The sequence below is a fragment of the Trachypithecus francoisi genome, unplaced genomic scaffold (genome assembly GCF_009764315.1).
Source record: "Trachypithecus francoisi isolate TF-2019V2 unplaced genomic scaffold, Tfra_2.0 Lachesis_group12, whole genome shotgun sequence".
Lineage (NCBI taxonomy): Eukaryota > Metazoa > Chordata > Mammalia > Primates > Cercopithecidae > Trachypithecus > Trachypithecus francoisi.
In genome coordinates this window covers 112,798,875-112,817,807 of record NW_022681457.1, presented here as the reverse complement: position 1 = coordinate 112,817,807, position 18,933 = coordinate 112,798,875, and the positions used below count along the sequence as shown (strand labels likewise).

Genomic DNA, 18,933 nt, shown 5'->3' with positions numbered 1-18,933 from the left:
CTGGTTAATGATGGCATCAGCTCATCCCAGCCCTTGGGGCCCCTTTATTGAAACAACTCACAGCACAGTATTTGAGACAGACAGTGTTGGCCGGCGGAACCCCAGGAGGCTGAGAAGTCGAGGTTGCGGCATCCTTCACTGCCCTCCTGGGGGAGGCATCCTCCAAGCAGACCTGAGCGGCCCCGGGCTGGGGCGGGCGATCCACACACAGAGGCGATAAGAGCACTTGGAATCAGGGCAGCCATGCAGCACTGCCCTAGGCGGGGATCCCCCAAAGTCTGACAGTTCGGGCATCAGTGAGGTGGCAGATGCCCCCTCAGCTGCCTTTGTGAGCACGCTCTTCCACGTAAAGCTGCATCTGACGGACACAAGCAAACAGCCACAGTTAGCGAGACAGCCAGGGCATCCCTGCTGGAGGACACAGAAGCACCTGGTGGGCAGATCTCCGCCAAGGCTGGGGCCTCGTGGCCACAGCCGAGGTGGAGAAGAGTAGAGATGGGAGGAGCCCTCCACCAGGCACTCCCTCGTTCTCTCCCCCAAGCCCTCTAGTAAGGCCTCAGTGCCGGGCCTCACTTCCTAAGCAGCCCCTAAATAAAGCTTCCCAGGTCCCCACGAAGCTCACCTTTAAAATGTCCGACGTCATGGTTTTTAGTGGTATCAGACGGGGATCATGCATGTGGACATCCTGCTCATCTGCCAGGATCCAGGGGAAATCCTAGGGAGGGGGCAAAGGTTAGGGGGGTGACGGAGCTGAGCCCTTGCCTGCCCTCACTTTGTTGTCCCTCCCACTCCAGACCAGGGGCCTCCAACCTGAGCCTCAGAATCACTAGGAAGCTGTTGGCGATGCAGACCCCAGGCCCCCCGATCCCCCACAGAGGCCAAGTCCATAGAACCCAAGTGACAAGCCCCAGGCACCAATGCTGAACCTGGTGGGCTAGGACCCCTCCCTGGAGAGCCCCCACTTCAGAAGAGCCCGGATGAGCTGGGGGCCCCAGCAGGGGGCTCCACCTGAGCTCCTCACTGCCCCAAGTGCCCAGATGGAGCAGTGGCCAGGCCTGAGGACCTGCTGGGTACCAGGCACTGCTGCACCAATATAATGGATGGATGGCCACAGGCAACGCCCCTGCCTGCCTGAAACTGCCACATCACGTTTCTAGAGCCTGCATCCAGACCTAGACCCATCTCATCTCACCTTGATGACCTGGATCTTCTCCATGTTGCGAGTGGCGGCTTCTCTTGTGTGCACTAGGACTGTGAAGGTACAGCCTGGAGAGGCAAGAGGTTGGTGGAGGCTCCCCCGCCGCCCTGGTGCCTGCCACTGGGCCCAGCCTCTTCCCACTTCCCTTGCTGGCTCGGCAGCACTCCCAGAGCAGATGGCAAAGCAAGTGCTAAGAAAAGCCCCAGTCAATAGGGAGATGGAAGCCAGGTGGAATCAATCAGGGAAGCTTCCCAGAGGAGGTGGACTCTCAGGGTTAGGAAGAGATGAGTCTCAGAGCAGCCAAACATGGACCTGGGAACACAGACCAACCCCAGACAACCATGGAAACGCCAAGGGAAGAGAGGGTGGGGAGTGGACGCACCTGGGGGGTTGTGGTCCAGGACGGCATCACACACGCTGATCTTCAGGATGAAGGCTCGGAGCAGCTGCTCCACGTGAGACAACAGGGAGTCTGAGCTGAGAGGAAAGGAGGTCTTCCCATCACACTGGTGCCCTCCCCTCCACCACAGGCATCAAGCCTGGATGCAGACCTGGGGTACAGAACCACCTCCAGTGCCTCTGAGAGTGCTGCACGCCTAGGACCCAGCTCCCTATCTGGTCCACACAATTCAAACCAGCAAGGGAGTTTACAAGAAATGCCCAGCCCCACCCCAGACAAAGTCAGAATTTGGTGGGTAGGGGAGATAGGGGCGATCTGAGGAGGCCTCCCTAGATGGTTTTAATGTGCAGCCAGGCCCAAGAACCAGGACACCAAGCCAGGAGGGGAAAGGGCTTGCCTAAGGCCACACAGCCTGTGGGGACAGGTTGGTCATATATTCCAGTGCCCTGACCTCACCATCGGAAGCATGCAGTTGACCAACTAACACATGTGCCAAAGGTCAACTTCGAGTTGACTGGACACTTGCCTGAGAAGTCAGAAAACTGGTTCTGTGTCCTGGGCTCTGCCCCTACCCAGGTGACCCTGGGTAGCTCATGTCATTTCTCTGGACCCATCTCAGCTGCTCACAGGCTGTCCCCTTGTCAGGCTGGCGCATCTTGCCCTTTCTCCTCCCAGGCCTTTTCCAAGGTATTCAAGGGCCGCCTTAAAGGGGTGGGTGTGTTGCCAGAGACAGACCTGATGCCAGCTAGTGGGCGAGGGGCAGGGGCAGCCCACCTGATGGACAGCAGTGGAGGCTGGGTGATCTCAAAGACAAATTTCTCCACTGGGCGGTGCTCTTTATCCAAAATCACCACCACCACTTTTTCCACATCGTTCTGCAAGGAGAGGAACCCCCACTGCAGAGCCAGGCACCCCACCCGTACTCCACCACCCCGCCTCCACCCCCTTGCCCAAGGAAGGAGGGGAAGCGGCCCACTCAGCCCTGCTCAGCTGCTAGGCTGGGCGTCCCCAAGAGCCCAGATAGCGCAGGTTTGAGAAGCTGGCACCCTCCGGTATGAGCGGTGCAGGCTGAGAGAATAACCAGGCCCCATAGGGAAGATCCCAGGAAGTCTGAGATCAGGACTAGATGGGGAAGAAACCCTGAGGGGCTCAGCTCAGACAGAACATTTAGCGTGGAGAACAGGGAACGGATGTGAGAAGAACCCAGAACCCACCAGGGCAGTCCCTACTCAGAGCCAGCTTCAACCCAGGTTTCCAGGCCCAAGGCACCCTGCACATGGCCCACATGCCTTGGAGCCTGCCCCTGGGTTGGGATGGTCTCCAGAGTGCAGGGAACAGGCTTCTGGGTATTGGAGCCATGAAGACGCCACAGAGTCCTAGCATCACCCCATCCCAGAGTTGGACTGTGAGCATAGAGGGACAGGGGTGAGCATGGGGTGAGGTGGCTGGGGAACCCAGTGCACCCTCACCTTCTCCAAGAGTGGCTTGACGCAGTGCAGCGTGTCCTGGATATACTGATTCAGCTCCGGGTGGCAGGACATCTGCACACAACACCATGCGGCTGGTGAGGCCCAAAGCACAGGTGGGGAAACCACCCAATACGACCAGGAGCCCAAGGCCCCGTCTGCCTTTGGTCAGAGGCCCAGCAGCTCTCCAGGGCCCCCTACCCAGAAGACCCCACTTTCCCTCAAGAGGCTAACAACTGTGAATTTATCCACGGAGAAAGAAGTCAGAAGATAAGAACTCAGGCTGGGCGCAGTGGCTCACTCCTGTAATCCTGGCACTTTGAGAGGATAAGGTGAGTGGATCGCCTGAGGTCAGGAGTTTCAGACCAGTCTGGCCAAAATGGCAAAACCCCGTCTCTACTAAAAATACAAAAATTGGCCAGGTGAGGTGGCATCTGTAATCCCAGCTACTCGAGAGGCTGAGGCAGGAGAATCACTTGAACCTGGGAGGCGGAGGTTGCAGTAAGCTGAGATCAAGCCACTGCACTCCAGCCTGGGCAACAAAGCAAGACTCCATCTCAAAGGAAAAAAAAGATAAGAACTCAATCCCAACATGAGCATTTAATATACCATTAGGGGTTCTTAATGTGGGGTCCACGGACTCCTCCAGAGTCTGAAAAGTCCCTAAAGTTGTATCTTTGTGCACTTGGGCATTTTTCCAGAAAAAGGATCCAGAAAAACGTAATCAGATTTCAAAAGTTAAGAACTAAGGAACTGTGTGGCCTCAGGCAAATTCCTTAACTTCTCTGAGCTTCAATCACTTCATCATAAACAAAAAGTGAGTGAATGTCAATTTTTTTTTTCCTTTTCCCTCTAAAGGTGACCTTCAACAACTTACTATGGATTTGTTGTTGCTTGGATACTATGGGTTTGTTGTTGTTTGTTTGGATAAAGCCATCAAATATCTCCAGTGGAAAATGCAATTAATACATGTAACATACAGAACATCATAACTTAGCCAGGCCTACCTAAACACACTCAAAATACTTACATTAGCCCACAGTTGGGCAACATTATCTAACACAAAACCTATTTCATAATAAAGTGCTCACGCCTGTAATCCCAGGACTTTGGGAGGCCAAGGCAGACCGATCACCAGAGGTCAGGAGTTCGATACCAGCCTGGCCAACATGGCGAAACCTTGTCTCTACTAAAAATATAAAAATTAGCCAGGTGTGGTGGCACACGCCTGTAATCCCCAGCTACTCGGGAGGCTGAGGCAGGAGAATCGCTTGAACCTGGGAAGTGGAAGTTGCAGTGAGCCAAGATCATGTAGCTGCACTCCAGGCAGGGCGACAGAGCGAGACTCAGTCTCAAAAAATAAAATAAAATAAAAAATAAAGTGCTGGCTTGGCCTGAAGTGGAAGAGGGTTTTTTTTTTGAGACGGAGTTTCGCTCTTGTCACCCAGGCTGGAGTGCAGTGGCACAATCTCGGCTCACTGCAACCTCCGCCTCCCAGGTTCAAGTGATTCTCCTGCCTCAGCCTCCTGAGTATTTGGGATTACAGGCGTCAGCCACCACGCCCAGCCAATTTTTGTATTTTTAGTAGAGACGGGGTTTCACCATGTTTGTTAGGCTGATCTCGAACTCCTGACCTCAAGTGATCCGCCCGCCTCGGCCTCCCAAAGTGCCAGGATTACAGGCGTGAGCCACCGTACCCGACCGAAGAGTTTTTAAAAGTCCACCCTGGCCGGGCGCAGTGGCTCAAGCCTGTAATCCCAGCACTTTGGGAGGCCGAGACGGGCGGATCACGAGGTCAGGAAATTGAGACCATCCTGGTGAACATGGTGAAACCCCGTCTCTACTAAAAAAATACAAAAAACTAGCCGGGCGAGGTGGTGGGCGCCTGTAGTCCCAGCTACTCGGGAGGCTGAGGCAGGAGAATGGCAAAAACCCGGGAGGCGGAGCTTGCAGTGAGCCGAGATCGCGCCATTGCACTCCAGCCTGGGCGACAGAGCGAGACTCTGTCTCAAAAAAAAAAAAAAAGTCCACCCTGTACCCACTCTGTGGTTCTGGGACGTGCCTCACCTGGACCGGCACGTTGTACTTCTTGCGTTTCTGGAAGATGCCCACGGGGTAGACCTCGCGCACGTAGAGGATGAGATGCACAGCCACCTCCAGGAACTCGCAGAGCACATCGGCCACCACTGCAGGGGGCACAAGCCGGTGGTGCGCTTGGGGAAGCCCGCCAGCCCGGACGCCTCCGCCCCCGACCCCGCAGGTCCAGCCTCCCTACCTTGGCCAAAGTTGAGGTCTTGTCGTGTGAGCGTGGTCATCCTTCCCGCTACCTGAGTGGTGGGGCAAGGGCAGAGGGTGGTTCCAGACACCCAGGAGCCCAGAACCCGCTCGCCTCCACCGTCTCTTCCCTCCCCACAGTCCGTGGGAACTGGGGCAAGACCTCCCGCTTCGCATAGGCTCAGAGCAGCTGGGAAGAACCCCCAACCCGACGCTGGCGTCCGTGCTTGGGGGCATCAGCCTCTATCCACTGGCCGCCCGCGCCCTCTCGCCCTGCTGTCTCAGGGGGTGGAAAGACCACGGCGATGCCCCCGAAAAGGGCAGGGCCGCGGACGCAGAGGGAAACAGCTGGATGCGCAGCGCCAGCAGTGCAAAGCGGGACACGCGGAAAGCGAAGCTGGGTTGCAATAAGACTCCGCCCCCTGCCCGGCCGGATCCCTCCCGGCGGGAATCCGCCCCCTCTCCCTCCCCTAGTACCGGCTCTGGGCTCGGTTCCCGCCCGAGATCGGGCCCGGCCCCGCCGCGGGGAGCCACCGACCGGACCGATCCCGCCTCCCGCTCAACCCTGGGCCTCGGCGCCGCTGGGTGACGTTCACGGCGCTCAGGCGGATCCTAGCGCCCGCCCCTCCAAGGCCACGCCCATTCCCGCGCAGTCCAAACCCGGCCTCGCACAGGGCGGTTCCGCCTGCGGGGACTGGGCTCCGGGGGGCGGGGGCCGGGTCTCGGCGTTGGGGAGGGGCTGAGACTCGCCGCTCCACCTCCCTTCGACTTCAGGTGGGCGCGAAGAAAACACAACGTTGGTCTCCACGTTCCATCTGATTGCTACTTATCTTCCCCCAAGGGCGTTTCTCTCGCTTTAGCACGCGCCGGAAGAGGGCGGGTAGGGGTTGCTGGGGAGGGCAAAGGGGAGGGCGCAGCTGGGGACTAAGGGCAGCCACATCTGAGCTAACCCGAGTCACCATCCCTGCAGCTGCACACCCAAAAGCGGCTCCTCTGGCTCGGGGGCGGGAACAGCGGAGGACAGGGTTGCACCGGTTGTCAAGACCCGGGTGAAATTTTAAAAATAAAAAAAAGAGGGCGTGCACCGGCGCCGCCCCCGCCCCGCCCCCACCGGGTACCTAAATAACAGCCTGGCCTGACGGCCCAACAGGATGGACCCTCCCCGCCCTACGCTTCAGAACAATAGCTGACCTTTATGGAGCTCCAGCCGAGTGCTGGGGCACTGGGCTACGTGTGTCCCTGGATTATCTAAGTCCCCGGAGTAACTCCATGAGGCAGTTACTGTGACTGTTCCCTTTATACAGATGAGTGAAGCGAGGTGCAGAAGGGTGAATAACCTGCCCGAGTCTCCCACTGGGTGGGCGATGGCCGAGGTGCCTCCTGCCACTACCTTTTACTGCTCCGAAGTCCCCCACGGACGTGGACTCCGTCTGGAAGGCCTGAAAGGGCCCTCAGAGATGATATTATTAAAATAATAAAAAATGACTAGCATCGAGCGCTTCTTATGTGTCAAACACTGATTCCTTTAATTCCCTCCTTAACCCTAGCAGCTAAATCTCCACTTTACAGCCCCACTTTACAGATGGTTAAAGAGGCCCAGAAACATTCTCTAATTCGCCAAAATCACATATTGGGAATACAAACCTAGCTCTGATGCCTCTTCTGACACCAGGGCTTCCACTTATTTACAGCCTCCTTATTTTACAACTGAGAAAACTAAGATCTGAGAAGCAGCTACGGAGTTAGTGGGCAACAAGTCAGGACCAGAAGCCAAGAGGACTTTGTCTGTGACCTCCACGGAGGTAAGAGCTTGTTAATCCCATCCGTCTGTTTGGACACAGATCTAGCCAGGCTTGTTTATCATTTACAGCTCATTATCCCTCCCCCGACCCCCTGATGCCTTCAAACCTGCATTTCCAGACTTCTAATGGGGAGAGAAAAAGTAACTTGTAAGTAACCCATTAAGCTAGGAATGTCAGCAAAACATTTCTTCAAATGCAGTCCTAGGAAATCTGCATCAGAATCCCCCAGGAGCCCATTAATCACAGCTGCCCTGCTGCCCAGAGCAACCTGATCCAGGTGGGGTGCACAGCAGGGCACTGGCCCTTTAACAAGCTCCCCAGGGGCCCGGATGCCCAGCAAAGTATGGGAATCGCCACAGAGGTTTGGACTGTTGCCAGAGAATATCTGCATTTTGTAAAAATGTGATGCATTTTGTAAAATTGTGATGTCAAATCATCCGTCCAAAGGGATGGTGCATTTGGCAGCACATTCTGGGCACAGCAACCCTTCTCAAGACGTGGGGATCCTGCCCACATCATGCCATTTCCACACAGAGCTGGCCAAGCAGCTCACTGGCTTACAGACAGTGTCCCGTGGTTCCCTGAGATTGACTCACTGCAGAACTTGGGAAAAACAAGGGTCTTTCCTTTCCCTCTCTGGAGGCTGCTTAAGCAGCTTTTGTATAGGTGACAGGCAGTGGCGGTCATAGGGGGCAACTCCTTGCAAAGGAGCCCTTCAGACTGGGGCCTTGGGTGGGGAAACTGAGGGCCAGGTGACTCCTGTGGGATGGCCTTCAGGACCCAGTGTGAGGGGCACTGGGGCTCAAGTCAGGCCCTCCATCCATGGACTCCCAGCCCCAGCCCTCTGCCCTGAGAAGACACAATGCAAGCCACCCATAGAATTCCTGACACACAGAGCTAAGAACGTGAGAAAAACCTTGGAGGACATAAACCCAACCCTCATTTTTCCTTGGGGAAACTGAGGTCCCAACAGCTTTTGACACTGGGTTACCCACCTTGTCAACTAGAAACCTGTGGATAAAAATATCTGGGTTTGCAAATATCGTATGTTCTCACTTGTAAGTGGGAGTTAACCTATGGGGATGCAAAGGCATAGGAATGATACATTGAACTTTGGGGACTCTGGGGGAAGGGTGGGGAGGTGAGGGACAAAAGACTACGTATTGGGTACAGTGTACACTGCTCAGGTGACGGGTGCACCAAAATCTCAGCAGTCACCACTAAAGAACTTATTCATGTAACCAAAAATTTTTGCAATTTAAAAAAAATGTCAGCTGAGCGCAGTGGGTGGCTCACGCCTGTAATCCCCGCACTTTGGGAGGCTGAGGCGGGCAGATCACCTGAGGTCAGGAGTTCGAGATCAACCTGACCAACATGGAGAAATCCTGTGTCTACTAAAAATACAAAAAAATAAAAAATAAAAATAGCCAGGCGTGGTGGCGCATGCCTGTAATCCCAGCTACTCGGGAAGTTGAGGCAGGAGAATCGCTTGAACCCGGGAGGCGGAGGTTGTGGTGAGCCGAGATCCAAGGTCGCACCATTGCACTCCAGCCTGGGCAACAAGAGCAAAAACTCCATCTCAAAAAAAAAAAAAAAGTCTGGGTTGGGGCCTTGGGTTCAGATCCAATCACAAACAGAAGGAAGGTGGGCTAGGAAGCAGATGGGTAGAGATTCAAACCGATCTGACCCCAAACCCCCAAAAGGCTTCAGTCTCATTAGTGAAATGAACAGGCCAGACAGATGTTCCCTAAACCTCTGAAGGCCTCAGGTTCCATGGGGGTGGGAGCAGGGGCAGGGGGCCGAGTCAGAATGGGCCCATCGGGGAGCTCTGCCAACACTCTATCCATGGGCTCCTCAGCATCTGGTTTTGCATATCTTAATCGCATCAGCATGATGGATGGTCACGGGATCCAGATTACATTATGGGGTTAATTTATTACATTTTTGAACACCCGTCTGCTGGGAAACTGTTGTTCAAAGTTATTTGCATATTTTTCACCATAATGACAATATGTAGGAAGGCAGCTGGGAAGGAAGGATGGGTGTTTAGAGGGAGGGAGAGCTTATTTGCCAACTAGAGCAGGTCCCTGAGGATCTGCAATGGGGATGGAGGGAAAATCACTCCCAAGAGACATTGAAGTGGAAACTGAGAAGGTGAGCTGTGAGCACCAGCCCAGCAAAGAGAAAGACCTGCACGGGCAGAAGAGGACTGCTGGGGTTTATGGAAAACAAACACACAGTGAGTGAACCAGGCAATGAGGTTTCCAGCCTCCAGAGGTGATTCCAAGACCCCTCCCATCTCCACCAGGCTGATGGCAGAATGAAGGTTCCCAGGACACCAATCACATGGGTATGGGGGACATACAGAGTGAGCCACACATAGCCTGGTGACAATCTCCTGATATCCTGATGCTCAGGGGCCCATCCAGTTGCAATGACCCTGGGCAGGGACCCAGCCTCATTCATTATTTCAATACAGTGCCTAGCCAAATTCAGGTTCTCTCTCTCTCTGTCTTTTTTTTTTTTCTTTTCCAGAGACAGGGTTTCTCCTTGTCACCCAGGCTAAAGTGCAGTGGAGCAATCATAGCTCACTGCAGCCTGAAACTCCTGGGCTCAAGAGATCCTCCTACCTCAGCCTCCTGGGTAGCTAGGATTACAGGTGTGCATCACCACACCTGGCTGATTTTTAAAATTTTTTGCCGAGGCAGGGTCTTACCATGTTGCCTAGGCTGGTCTCAAACTCTGGGGCTCAAGTGATCCTCCTGCCTCAGCCTCCCAAATGCTGAGATTACAGGCTTGAGCCACCATGCCCAGCCCAAATTCAGGTTCTCAGCGAATGTGTGTCAAATGAGTGGATGAAAAAATAAGTGACAGAGGAATTAAATGATGGTGGACAGTGGCTCATTACCACTTGCCTGACTTGAATCTCAACTGAGTCTGGATGAGGAGCAAAAGACATCGACTTCAGTGCCTGGGCTATGGGCACTATGCAGAGAAAAGTTATTTTCAAAAACAAAAGCAAGGGCTGTGGCATGTTCCCTATGGTGTCCCCAGAACCCACTCGTCCTGCTCATGTGTCCAGCCTGCTGCTTCTCTCCCCAATGCTGTCCCTTAACCAGCTGTGAGGCTCTTCTTTCTCTGAACCTCAGTTTGCTCATCTGTAAAATGGGATAATGGTAGTTCCAATTTCATAGGATTGAGCAAAGAGCAAATGCTTATGTCCATGTTCATATTTATAAAAAATATAAAGTGCACAATGCCAGGCATTGTGGCTGGCGTTGTGGCTCACTCCTATGATCCCAAGTTTTTGGGAGGCCAAGGCAGACAAACCACTTGAGCTCAGGAGTTCGAGACAAGCCTGGGCAACATGGCAAAAACTCTACAAAAAATAGAAAAATTAGCTGAGCATGGTGGCATGCACCTGTAGTCCCAGCTACTTAGCGGGCTGAGGTGGGAGGATCACTTGAGCCCGGGAAATCAAGGCTGCAGTGAGCCATGTTTGTACCACTGCACTCCAACTTGGGTGATAAAGTGAGACCCTGTCTTGAAAAATAAACAAAGTGCACAATGCCTGGCACATAAATGCTCAATTAATGGCTGTTATGACAATGATATTAAGGTCTATATACACTATTTAAGCCCCCAGAACAAACACTCTGGACAAGCTGTCATGCTTTTCAAAACCCCATCCAAACCATCCTTAGCAGCCTCCCCATAACTCCAGTTCCATTTCCCAAGGCAGCAGGCAACTCCCAAGCTGCCCTAGGGAGGACACGTATCATCACGGAACAAGATGCCTAAAGAAAAGGGCTTCTGGCCGACAGCTCCTCTCCGCTCTCATCTGCCTTCTGGTGTGAGGCCTGACCTGGACAGCTGTCCCAGATCTCGGGGTTCACTGCTGACCTGAGATGGCTTTCAACACTGCAGCCAGAGCAAAGCCCTCACCCACCATTCCCTCTGTGGAATTCTATTGATTCCCAGTGTTGCTGACCCCTCAGTGGTCAGGGGGACCTTGCTGGTCATCTGCTCTTTTTTCATAGAGACAGGGTCTCGCTGTGTTACCCAGGCTGGTCTTGAACACTTGGTCTCCAGAATTCCTGCCTCAGCCTCCCAAAGCTCGGATTACTGGCATGAGCCATCGCGCCTAGCCTGGTCATATGTTCTTAAACTTTGGGCTTCTATCCAGAGACACAAAATGTCTCTTTCTTTTTTTTTTTTTTGAGACTGAGTCTCACTCTTGTCGCCCAGGCTGGAGTGCAATGGCGTGATCTCGGCTCACTGCAACCTCCGCCTCCTTGGTGCAAGCGATTCTCCTGCCTCGGCCTCCCGAGTAGCTGGGACTACAGGCATGTGCCACCACGCCTAGCTAATTTTTTTGTACTTTTAGTACAGACAGGGTTTTGCCATGTTGGCCAGGCTGGCCTCGAACTCCTGACCCCAAGTAATGTGCCCACCTCGGCTTCCCTAAGTGCTGGGATTACAGGCTTGAGCCACTGCACCTGGCCCAGAGACACTAAATGTCTTACACAACATCAGGAGTGTCCAGATATATTCTGAAGCCATCCTGGGCCACAAGATAAGAACTTTTGATCCAGCTCAACTGCCACTTTAAAAAAAAAACATTCTCTATGGAGATATAATTAACAAACTATAAGCTGGGCGCGGTGGCTCATGCCTGTAATCCCAGCACTTTGGGAGGCCGAGGCGGGCGGATCATGAGGTCAGGAGATCGAGACCATCCTGGCTAACACAGTGAAACCCCATCTCTACTAAAAATACAAAAAATTCTGGCCGGGCGCAGTGGCTCAAGCCTGTAATCCCAGCACTTTGGGAGGCCGAGCCGGGCGGATCACGAGGTCAGGAGATCGAGACCATCCTATAACACGATGAAACCCCGTCTCTACTAAAAATACAAAAAATTAGCCGGGCGAGGTGGTGGGCACCTGTAGCCCCAGCTACTCAGGAGGCTGAGGCAGGAGAATGGCGTAAACCCGGGAGGCGGAGCTTGCGGTGAGCTGAGATCCGGCCACTGCACTCCAGCCTGGGCGACAGAGAGAGACTCCATCTCAAAAAAAAAAAAAAAAAAAAATACAAAAAATTAGCTGGGCGTGGTGGCGGGTGCCTGTAGTCCTAGCTACTCGGGAGTCTGAGGCAGGAGAATGCGGCAGGTGTGAACCGGGGAGGCAGAGCTTGCAGTGAGCCGAGATCGCGCCACTGCACTCTAGCCTGGGGGACAGAGTGAGACTCCATCTCAGAAACAAACAAACAAACAAATCATGAAGTTCACCTTTTCACTGAGTGCAGTTCAGTGGTTTTTAGTATAGTCACAATGTTGTACATCGCTACTTTGTCATTCAGAACATTTTCATCACTCCCGATGTCTTGAGAAGGATTGTTAATGCCCAAAGTGTGCTGCCGGGTACACCAATTCCAAAACCACTAATCTACTTTCTGTTCCACGGACTGTTCAATTTTTTTATTTTATTTTATTTTTTTTTGAGGCGGAGTCTCGCTCTGTCTCCCGGACTGGAGTGCAGTGGCCGGATCTCAGCTCACTGCAAGCTCCGCCTCCCGGGTTTACGCCATTCTCCTGCCTCAGCCTCCCGAGTAGCTGGGACTACAGGCGCCCGCCACCTCGCCCAGCTAGTTTTTGTATTTTTAGTAGAGACGGGGTTTCACCGTGTTAGCCAGGATGGTCTCGATCTCCTGACCTCGTGATCCACCCGTCTCGGCCTCTCAAAGTGCTGGGATTACAGGCTTGAGCCACCGCGCCCGGCCTTCAATTTTTTTATTTTTAATTTTATTTTTTGGAGACAGGGTCTCACTCTGTCACCTAGGCTGGAGTGCAGTGACGTAATAGCAGCTCACTGAAGCCTCAACCTCCTGGGCTCAAGCGATCCTCCCACCTCAGCCTCCCCAATAGCTGGGGCTATAGGTGTGCACCATCACACCCAGCTAATTTTTATTTAATGTATTTATTTTTTGAGACAGAGTCTCTCTCTGCAAATCAGCAAACCTGCTAAAAACCTAAGTCGGATCATGTCTCTGCTCTGCTCTTGGTCCCTCTAAACAACCCAAGTCCTCCCCGTGGCCTTTGCAGGCTCACATTGTCAGAGGTGTCTGAACCAGAGCAACCTCATCTTGAGTAGGGGCTGGGTAAAATGAGGTTAATACTTACTGGGCCATATTCCCAGATGACTAAGGCATTCTAAGTCACAGTATGAGACAGGAGATCTGCACAAGGTACAGGTCATAAAGACCTTGCTGATAAAACAGTTTGCAGTAAGGAAGCCAGTCAAAACCCACGAAAACCAAGATGGCCACAAGAGTGACCTCTGGTCATCCTCACTGCTCCACTGCCACCAGCACCATGACAGTTTACAAATGCCATGACAACATCACGACATTAGCCTATATGGTCTAAAAAGGGGAAGCAAAGGCCGGGCACAGTGGCTCACCCCTGTAACCTAGCACTTTGGGAGGCTGAGGCAGGCAGATTGCCTGAGGTCAGGAGTTTGAGACCAGCCTGGGCAACATGGCGAAACCCTGTCTCTACTAAAAATACAAAAAATTAGCTGGGCATTGTGGTGTGTGCCTGTAACCCCAGCTAATTGGGAGGCTGAGGCATGAGAATCGCTTGAACCTAGGAGGCAGAGGTTGCAGTGAACCGAGATCATGCCACTATAGCAGCCTGGGCAACAAAGTGAGACTCTGTCTCAAAAAAAAAAAAGGTGGGGGGGCTGGGTACTGTGGCTCCCGCCTGTAATCCCAGCACTTTGGGAGGCTAAGGCAGGTGGATCACCTGAGGTCAGGAGTTCAAGACCAGCCTGGCCAATATGGTGAAACCCCATCTCTACTAAAAATACAAAGTTAGCTGGGTGTGGTGGTGCGTACCTGTAATCCCAGCTACTCGAGAGGCTGAGGCAGAATTGCTTGAACCCAGGAGGTGGAGGTTGCAGTGAGCCAAGATTGTGCCACCACACTCCAGCCTGGGTGACAGAGCAAGACTCTGTCTCAAAAAGAAAAAAAAAGAGGGGAGGAGGCATGAATAATCCATCCTTTGTTTAGCATATCATCAAGAAATAACCATAAAAATGGGCAACCAGCAGCCCTCAGTGCTGTGCTGTCTGTGGAGTAGCCGTTCTTTTTATTCCTCTACTTTCTTTTTTTTTTTTTTTTTTTTTTTTTTTTTTTTTTGAGACAGAGTCTCGCTCTGTCGCCCAGGCTGGAGTGCAGTGGCCGGATCTCAGCTCACTGCAAGCTCCGCCTCCCGGGTTTACGCCATTCTCTCGCCTCAGCCTCCCGAGTAGCTGGGACTACAGGCGCCCGCCACCTCGCCCGGCTAGTTTTTTGTATTTTTTAGTAGAGACGGGGTTTCACCGTGTTAGCCAGGATGGTCTCGATCTCCTGACCTCGTGATCCGCCCATCTCGGCCTCCCAAAGTGCTGGGATTACAGGCTTGAGCCACCGAGCCCGGCCCCTATTCCTCTACTTTCTTAATAAACTTTTTACTCTGTGGACTTGCCCTAAATTCTTTCTTGTGCGAGATCCAAGAACCCTCTCCTGAGGTCTGGGTCGGGACTCCTTTCCTGTCACAACATGGTCCTATCCCAGCTCCCTGTCTGATGTCACTCGCTCTGTTCCAACCTGACTCTTCTCCGCCAAACACACCAAGCACAGTCCTGCCCCAGGACCTTTGCACTGGCTCTTCTGCTTTCAACAGTCTTCTCCCCACAACCACGTGGCTCATTACCTTCTTTTCTTTGCCAAAAGAACTGCCCCACCAAAGAGGCCTTTCCTAACAACTTTATGTAAAACCCTCTTCCCTTCATGCTTTGTCTGTAATGTGCTTTCCTTTTCTTCATAGCACTAATCACCACCTGACATCATTTATTTATTTATTTTTTATTTATTTTTTTTTTGAGACGGGGTCTCACTCTGTCGCCCAGGCTGGAGTGCAGTGGCGCGATCTCGGCTCACTGCAAGCTCCGCCTCCCGGTTTACGCCATTCTCCTGCCTCAGCCTCCCGAGTAGCTGGACTACAGGCGCCCGCCATCTCGCCGGATAGTTTTTGTATTTTTTAGTAGAGACGGGGTTTCACCGTGTTAGCCAGGATGGTCTCGATCTCCTGACCTCGTGATCCGCCCATCTCGGCCTCCCAAAGTGCTGGGATTACAGGCTTGAGCCACCGAGCCCGGCCCCTATTCCTCTACTTTCTTAATAAACTTTTTACTCTGTGGACTTGCCCTAAATTCTTTCTTGTGCGAGATCCAAGAACTCTCTCCTGAGGTCTGGGTCGGGACTCCTTTCCTGTCACAACATGGTCCTATCCCAGCTCCCTGTCTGATGTCACCTCGCTCTGTTCCAACCTGACTCTTCTCCGCCAAACACACCAAGCACAGTCCTGCCCCAGGACCTTTGCACTGGCTCTTCTGCTTTCAACAGTCTTCTCCCCACAACCACGTGGCTCATTACCTTCTTTTCTTTGCCAAAAGAACTGCCCCACCAAAGAGGCCTTTCCTAACAACTTTATGTAAAACACCTCTTCCCTTCATGCTTTGTCTGTAATGTGCTTTCCTTTTCTTCATAGCACTAATCACCACCTGACATCATTTATTTATTTATTTTTTATTTATTTTTTTTTTTTGAGACGGGGTCTCACTCTGTCGCCCAGGCTGGAGTGCAGTGGCGCGATCTCGGCTCACTGCAAGCTCCGCCTCCCGGGTTTACGCCATTCTCCTGCCTCAGCCTCCCGAGTAGCTGGGACTACAGGCGCCCGCCATCTCGCCCGGATAGTTTTTGTATTTTTTAGTAGAGACGGGGTTTCACCGTGTAGACCAGGATGGTCTCAATCTCCTGACCTCGTGATCCACCCGTCTCGGCCTCCCAAAGTGCTGGGATTACAGGCTTGAGCCACCGCGCCCGGCCAATTATTTTTATTTATTCACTTATCTTCTGTCTCCTTCACTAGAATCTGAGTTCCATGGGGGCAGGGATTCTTGTCCATGTTATTTACTACCGTACCTCTGATGCTAGCCCATAGTAGGTGTTCAACCGGTATTTATGGGATGGGTGACTCAAACTTTTCGGTGAATAAACAGTCCAGTGTTCTCATCAATCCATCCTGGTGCCCACCAGGCTAGCAATATCATAGTAACAATCGTAGCTAATTTTTCAGGAGCATTTCCTATGGACTACCCTTTGAAACATTATCTCCTTACACAGGGCACTGCATTCAATCCTGGAATCCTGAGATTTAGGCACAACCATGAGCTCAGAGGTTAGGCGACTCGCCCGAGACCACAAGGGACGGCATCAGAAGAGGAACACAGACATTTAGCCTGACGGCAGAACTGTGTTCTAAAACCTCAAAATCATAATTTGCCACACGCTGGAGAAAGAAAACAGTCGAAATGGAAGCCACCTGTCTAGCTCAGGGCCCCAGGTGGGAGCGCTGCTTCCCACGTATGGGAGTCCGACCCTATCGCTCTTTGATCTTTGCAGCGTCCGTGGCCCCACCGACCCCGTCGTGAGTTATAGGAGCCACGGGACCCATAACCCAGCATTCCCGAACTCCCAGGGTCGTCAGGACACGGCGCCCCGCGCGGTGATGGATGAGCCGGCCCCAGCGCTGGTTTTGTCCGGGTTGGGCCGGTCTGAGAAGCGTCAGGCCGGCTTTGGACGGGGCGTGGCGACAGCCGGGCCGCGTGTGTGTGTGTGTGTGTGTGTGTGTGTGTGTGTGTTGGGGCCGTTGTCTTTCTTCCTTCCCTATCGGGAAAGGGGGCACGGGTGCGCCGTCGGCGCCCCAGGTGAGCTGGCAGCACTTTGAACACCCTTTGTACCCCCACATCCAGGAGCGACCTCTCAGAGAACCCCGCCCGCCCACTCTGCGCACTTTCTGCGGCTACAAAGGCCCCGCCGTTCCCCGTCCCGCCTCCCCAGCCTTGGGCATTTCTTCCGTCCCTTTTGACAGTCTAGGCGGAATAATCCTTTTGCAGACCCGGGCCCCTGCCCGGCCAGACGCGGCCGCAGCTGAGCGCGCAGCCTAGCTCCATTGTTGGGGTCCACCGAGGACCCCCCGCCGCGGCACTTTGTCGCCCGCCCCCCGCGGGGCCGCTCCAGATGCGCCACCGCTGCCGGAGCCCCTCCCGTCCCACGCGCCCTGGGCCGCGCCGAGGCGGCTCTTACGCACCGGGAGGAGTGGGCCCGCCTCGCCCGGTGCCCGCACGGCTGCTGGGCTGCGCCCGCCTTTGTCTGCCTCCTTTGTCTGCCCCGCGCCCTGGCGGCGGCGGCGCCTAGGCCTCTGGGGAGCTGGCCCAGAACGCGAAGCGCAGCTGGCGAGGGCGCGCTGGCCGGGAGCGCGCGGGGCCCGGCCCCGGGGCTGCCCCTCGGCTGGGGGCAGTCGAACCCGCCACCCGCCGCCCCTCCTCTGTCCCCTCCCCGCGCTCCCGCCCCCTTCCCTCCTGCCCGCCCACTCCCCCTTCCTTCCAGCCCCTCTCAGCCTGGGCACATCCTCCGGCTGCCCGCGCACCTCTCCACGCCGTCCCGGTTCCGCCGCTTGCCCTCGGCTGCGCTCGGCTCCAGCGGCCGCTCGGCCCCGAGCCACTCCGCCCCCTCCCCGCCGGCCGGACAGGTAAGGCACGGCCTCGGCCCGCCCCTGGCCCCGCCCCTCCCGCCGCACCTGGTTGCGAGCCCGGACAAAGGTGGGCTACCTGGCGCACCCAGGGGCGGGGTGCGCGGGGTCCCGAGGCTGGAGGTGAGGATGCTGCCTCCTTCCCAGCCCTCGGACCCGTCCATCCGCCAGTCCTTCCGCCGCCTCCGCTCCTTGCCTCGTCTCCCCACGGCCCCTGGCTCTGCTCCAGGGTTCCCCATCCGTCCACCTGCCGCTGGACGCCCACTTTTCCACGCTCTGACACTCGGCCTCGCGCGCGCCCTCGCCGCCCTCTGGGGTCCCGGCTCGCACCCACTCTCCTCGGCACTAACCTCTCTCCGGGACCCAGTCTCCCTTTGTCTCTCTGTCTCTGCGTCTCCGGGTGGTCTCTCAGGCTGGGGGCCCCAGTCCGCCACCGCTGGAAGAAGCCTTCGAAGACTCCCTGAGCCCCAGGCAGAGCTGGCCGGTGTACCCTCCTACCCCTTTCGAGGCCGCCCAGGAGGCTGGGGTGTGTGGCCGGGGGACGCTGAGTGCGCCCGGAACCAGCACCGCCGGTGGCCCCGCGCCCTCCCATCTGTGCCCAGGACGGTACTCAGCCTGGCTCTCCCGACGGCGCTGGTCTTTCGCCTGTGGCCTCCCGCTCTGCCCCTCCCGCTCCCCACCGCCGGCTTTTGGCTTTTCTCCGTCTGCTGGCCAAGGGTCTCAGCCGCCTTCGGGGCCGGGGCATGAGATGAGAGAGGGCTGGGGTTTCCCGCCAAGTCTTGTTTGCTTTCCTCAGCTGGGTGCTCCCTGGGCCATCCTTTCGGCCTGATGTGCTCCCTCCACGCTGCCCACCTCCCAGCCCAGTGACACATGGTGTCTGGAACCGGTTCACTACAATGCGTCTGGGGTCAGGGACACGGGGGCTCTGGGAGTGATCTTGGACAAAGGAATGCACCTCTCTGAGCCTCAGTGTTCCTATCACAAAACAGGGATGGTGCTAGTCGCTACCTATAGGGATGTGAGTGGAAATAGTGGGGTTCCGCTTGGTGCTGGTTCACGCACCCTGTGGAGGAAGGGAGGGGAGGAGAGGGGAGGAGGGGAGGGAAAGGGAGGGGAGTCTACAGACCTGGGGTGGGGTGGGGACAGGGGGCTCCACAGAA

General features: G+C 54.9%; 1 protein-coding gene across 3 annotated transcripts; it reads right to left on the bottom strand.

The window, feature by feature from the left end:
- Positions 1–21: 21 nt before the first annotated feature.
- On the bottom strand, positions 22–17,755 carry MAD2L2 (mitotic arrest deficient 2 like 2). Of its 3 annotated transcripts, none has more exons than XM_033228380.1 (9): positions 17,672–17,755; positions 5,340–5,391; positions 5,132–5,250; positions 3,068–3,139; positions 2,373–2,473; positions 1,581–1,675; positions 1,193–1,266; positions 623–715; positions 22–358 (listed from the first exon to the last, which is right to left on the bottom strand). In XM_033228380.1, exons 2-9 carry the CDS (start codon positions 5,377–5,379, stop codon positions 317–319), a joined length of 636 nt encoding a protein of 211 aa, XP_033084271.1. In that variant the 5' UTR covers positions 5,380–5,391; positions 17,672–17,755; the 3' UTR covers positions 22–316. The 3 variants fall into 3 exon arrangements, with proteins under 3 accessions (XP_033084271.1, XP_033084272.1, XP_033084270.1); XM_033228381.1 differs by lacking the exon at positions 17,672–17,755 and adding an exon at positions 17,333–17,553; XM_033228379.1 differs by lacking the exon at positions 17,672–17,755 and adding an exon at positions 5,816–6,217.
- Positions 17,756–18,933: the final 1,178 nt, after the last annotated feature.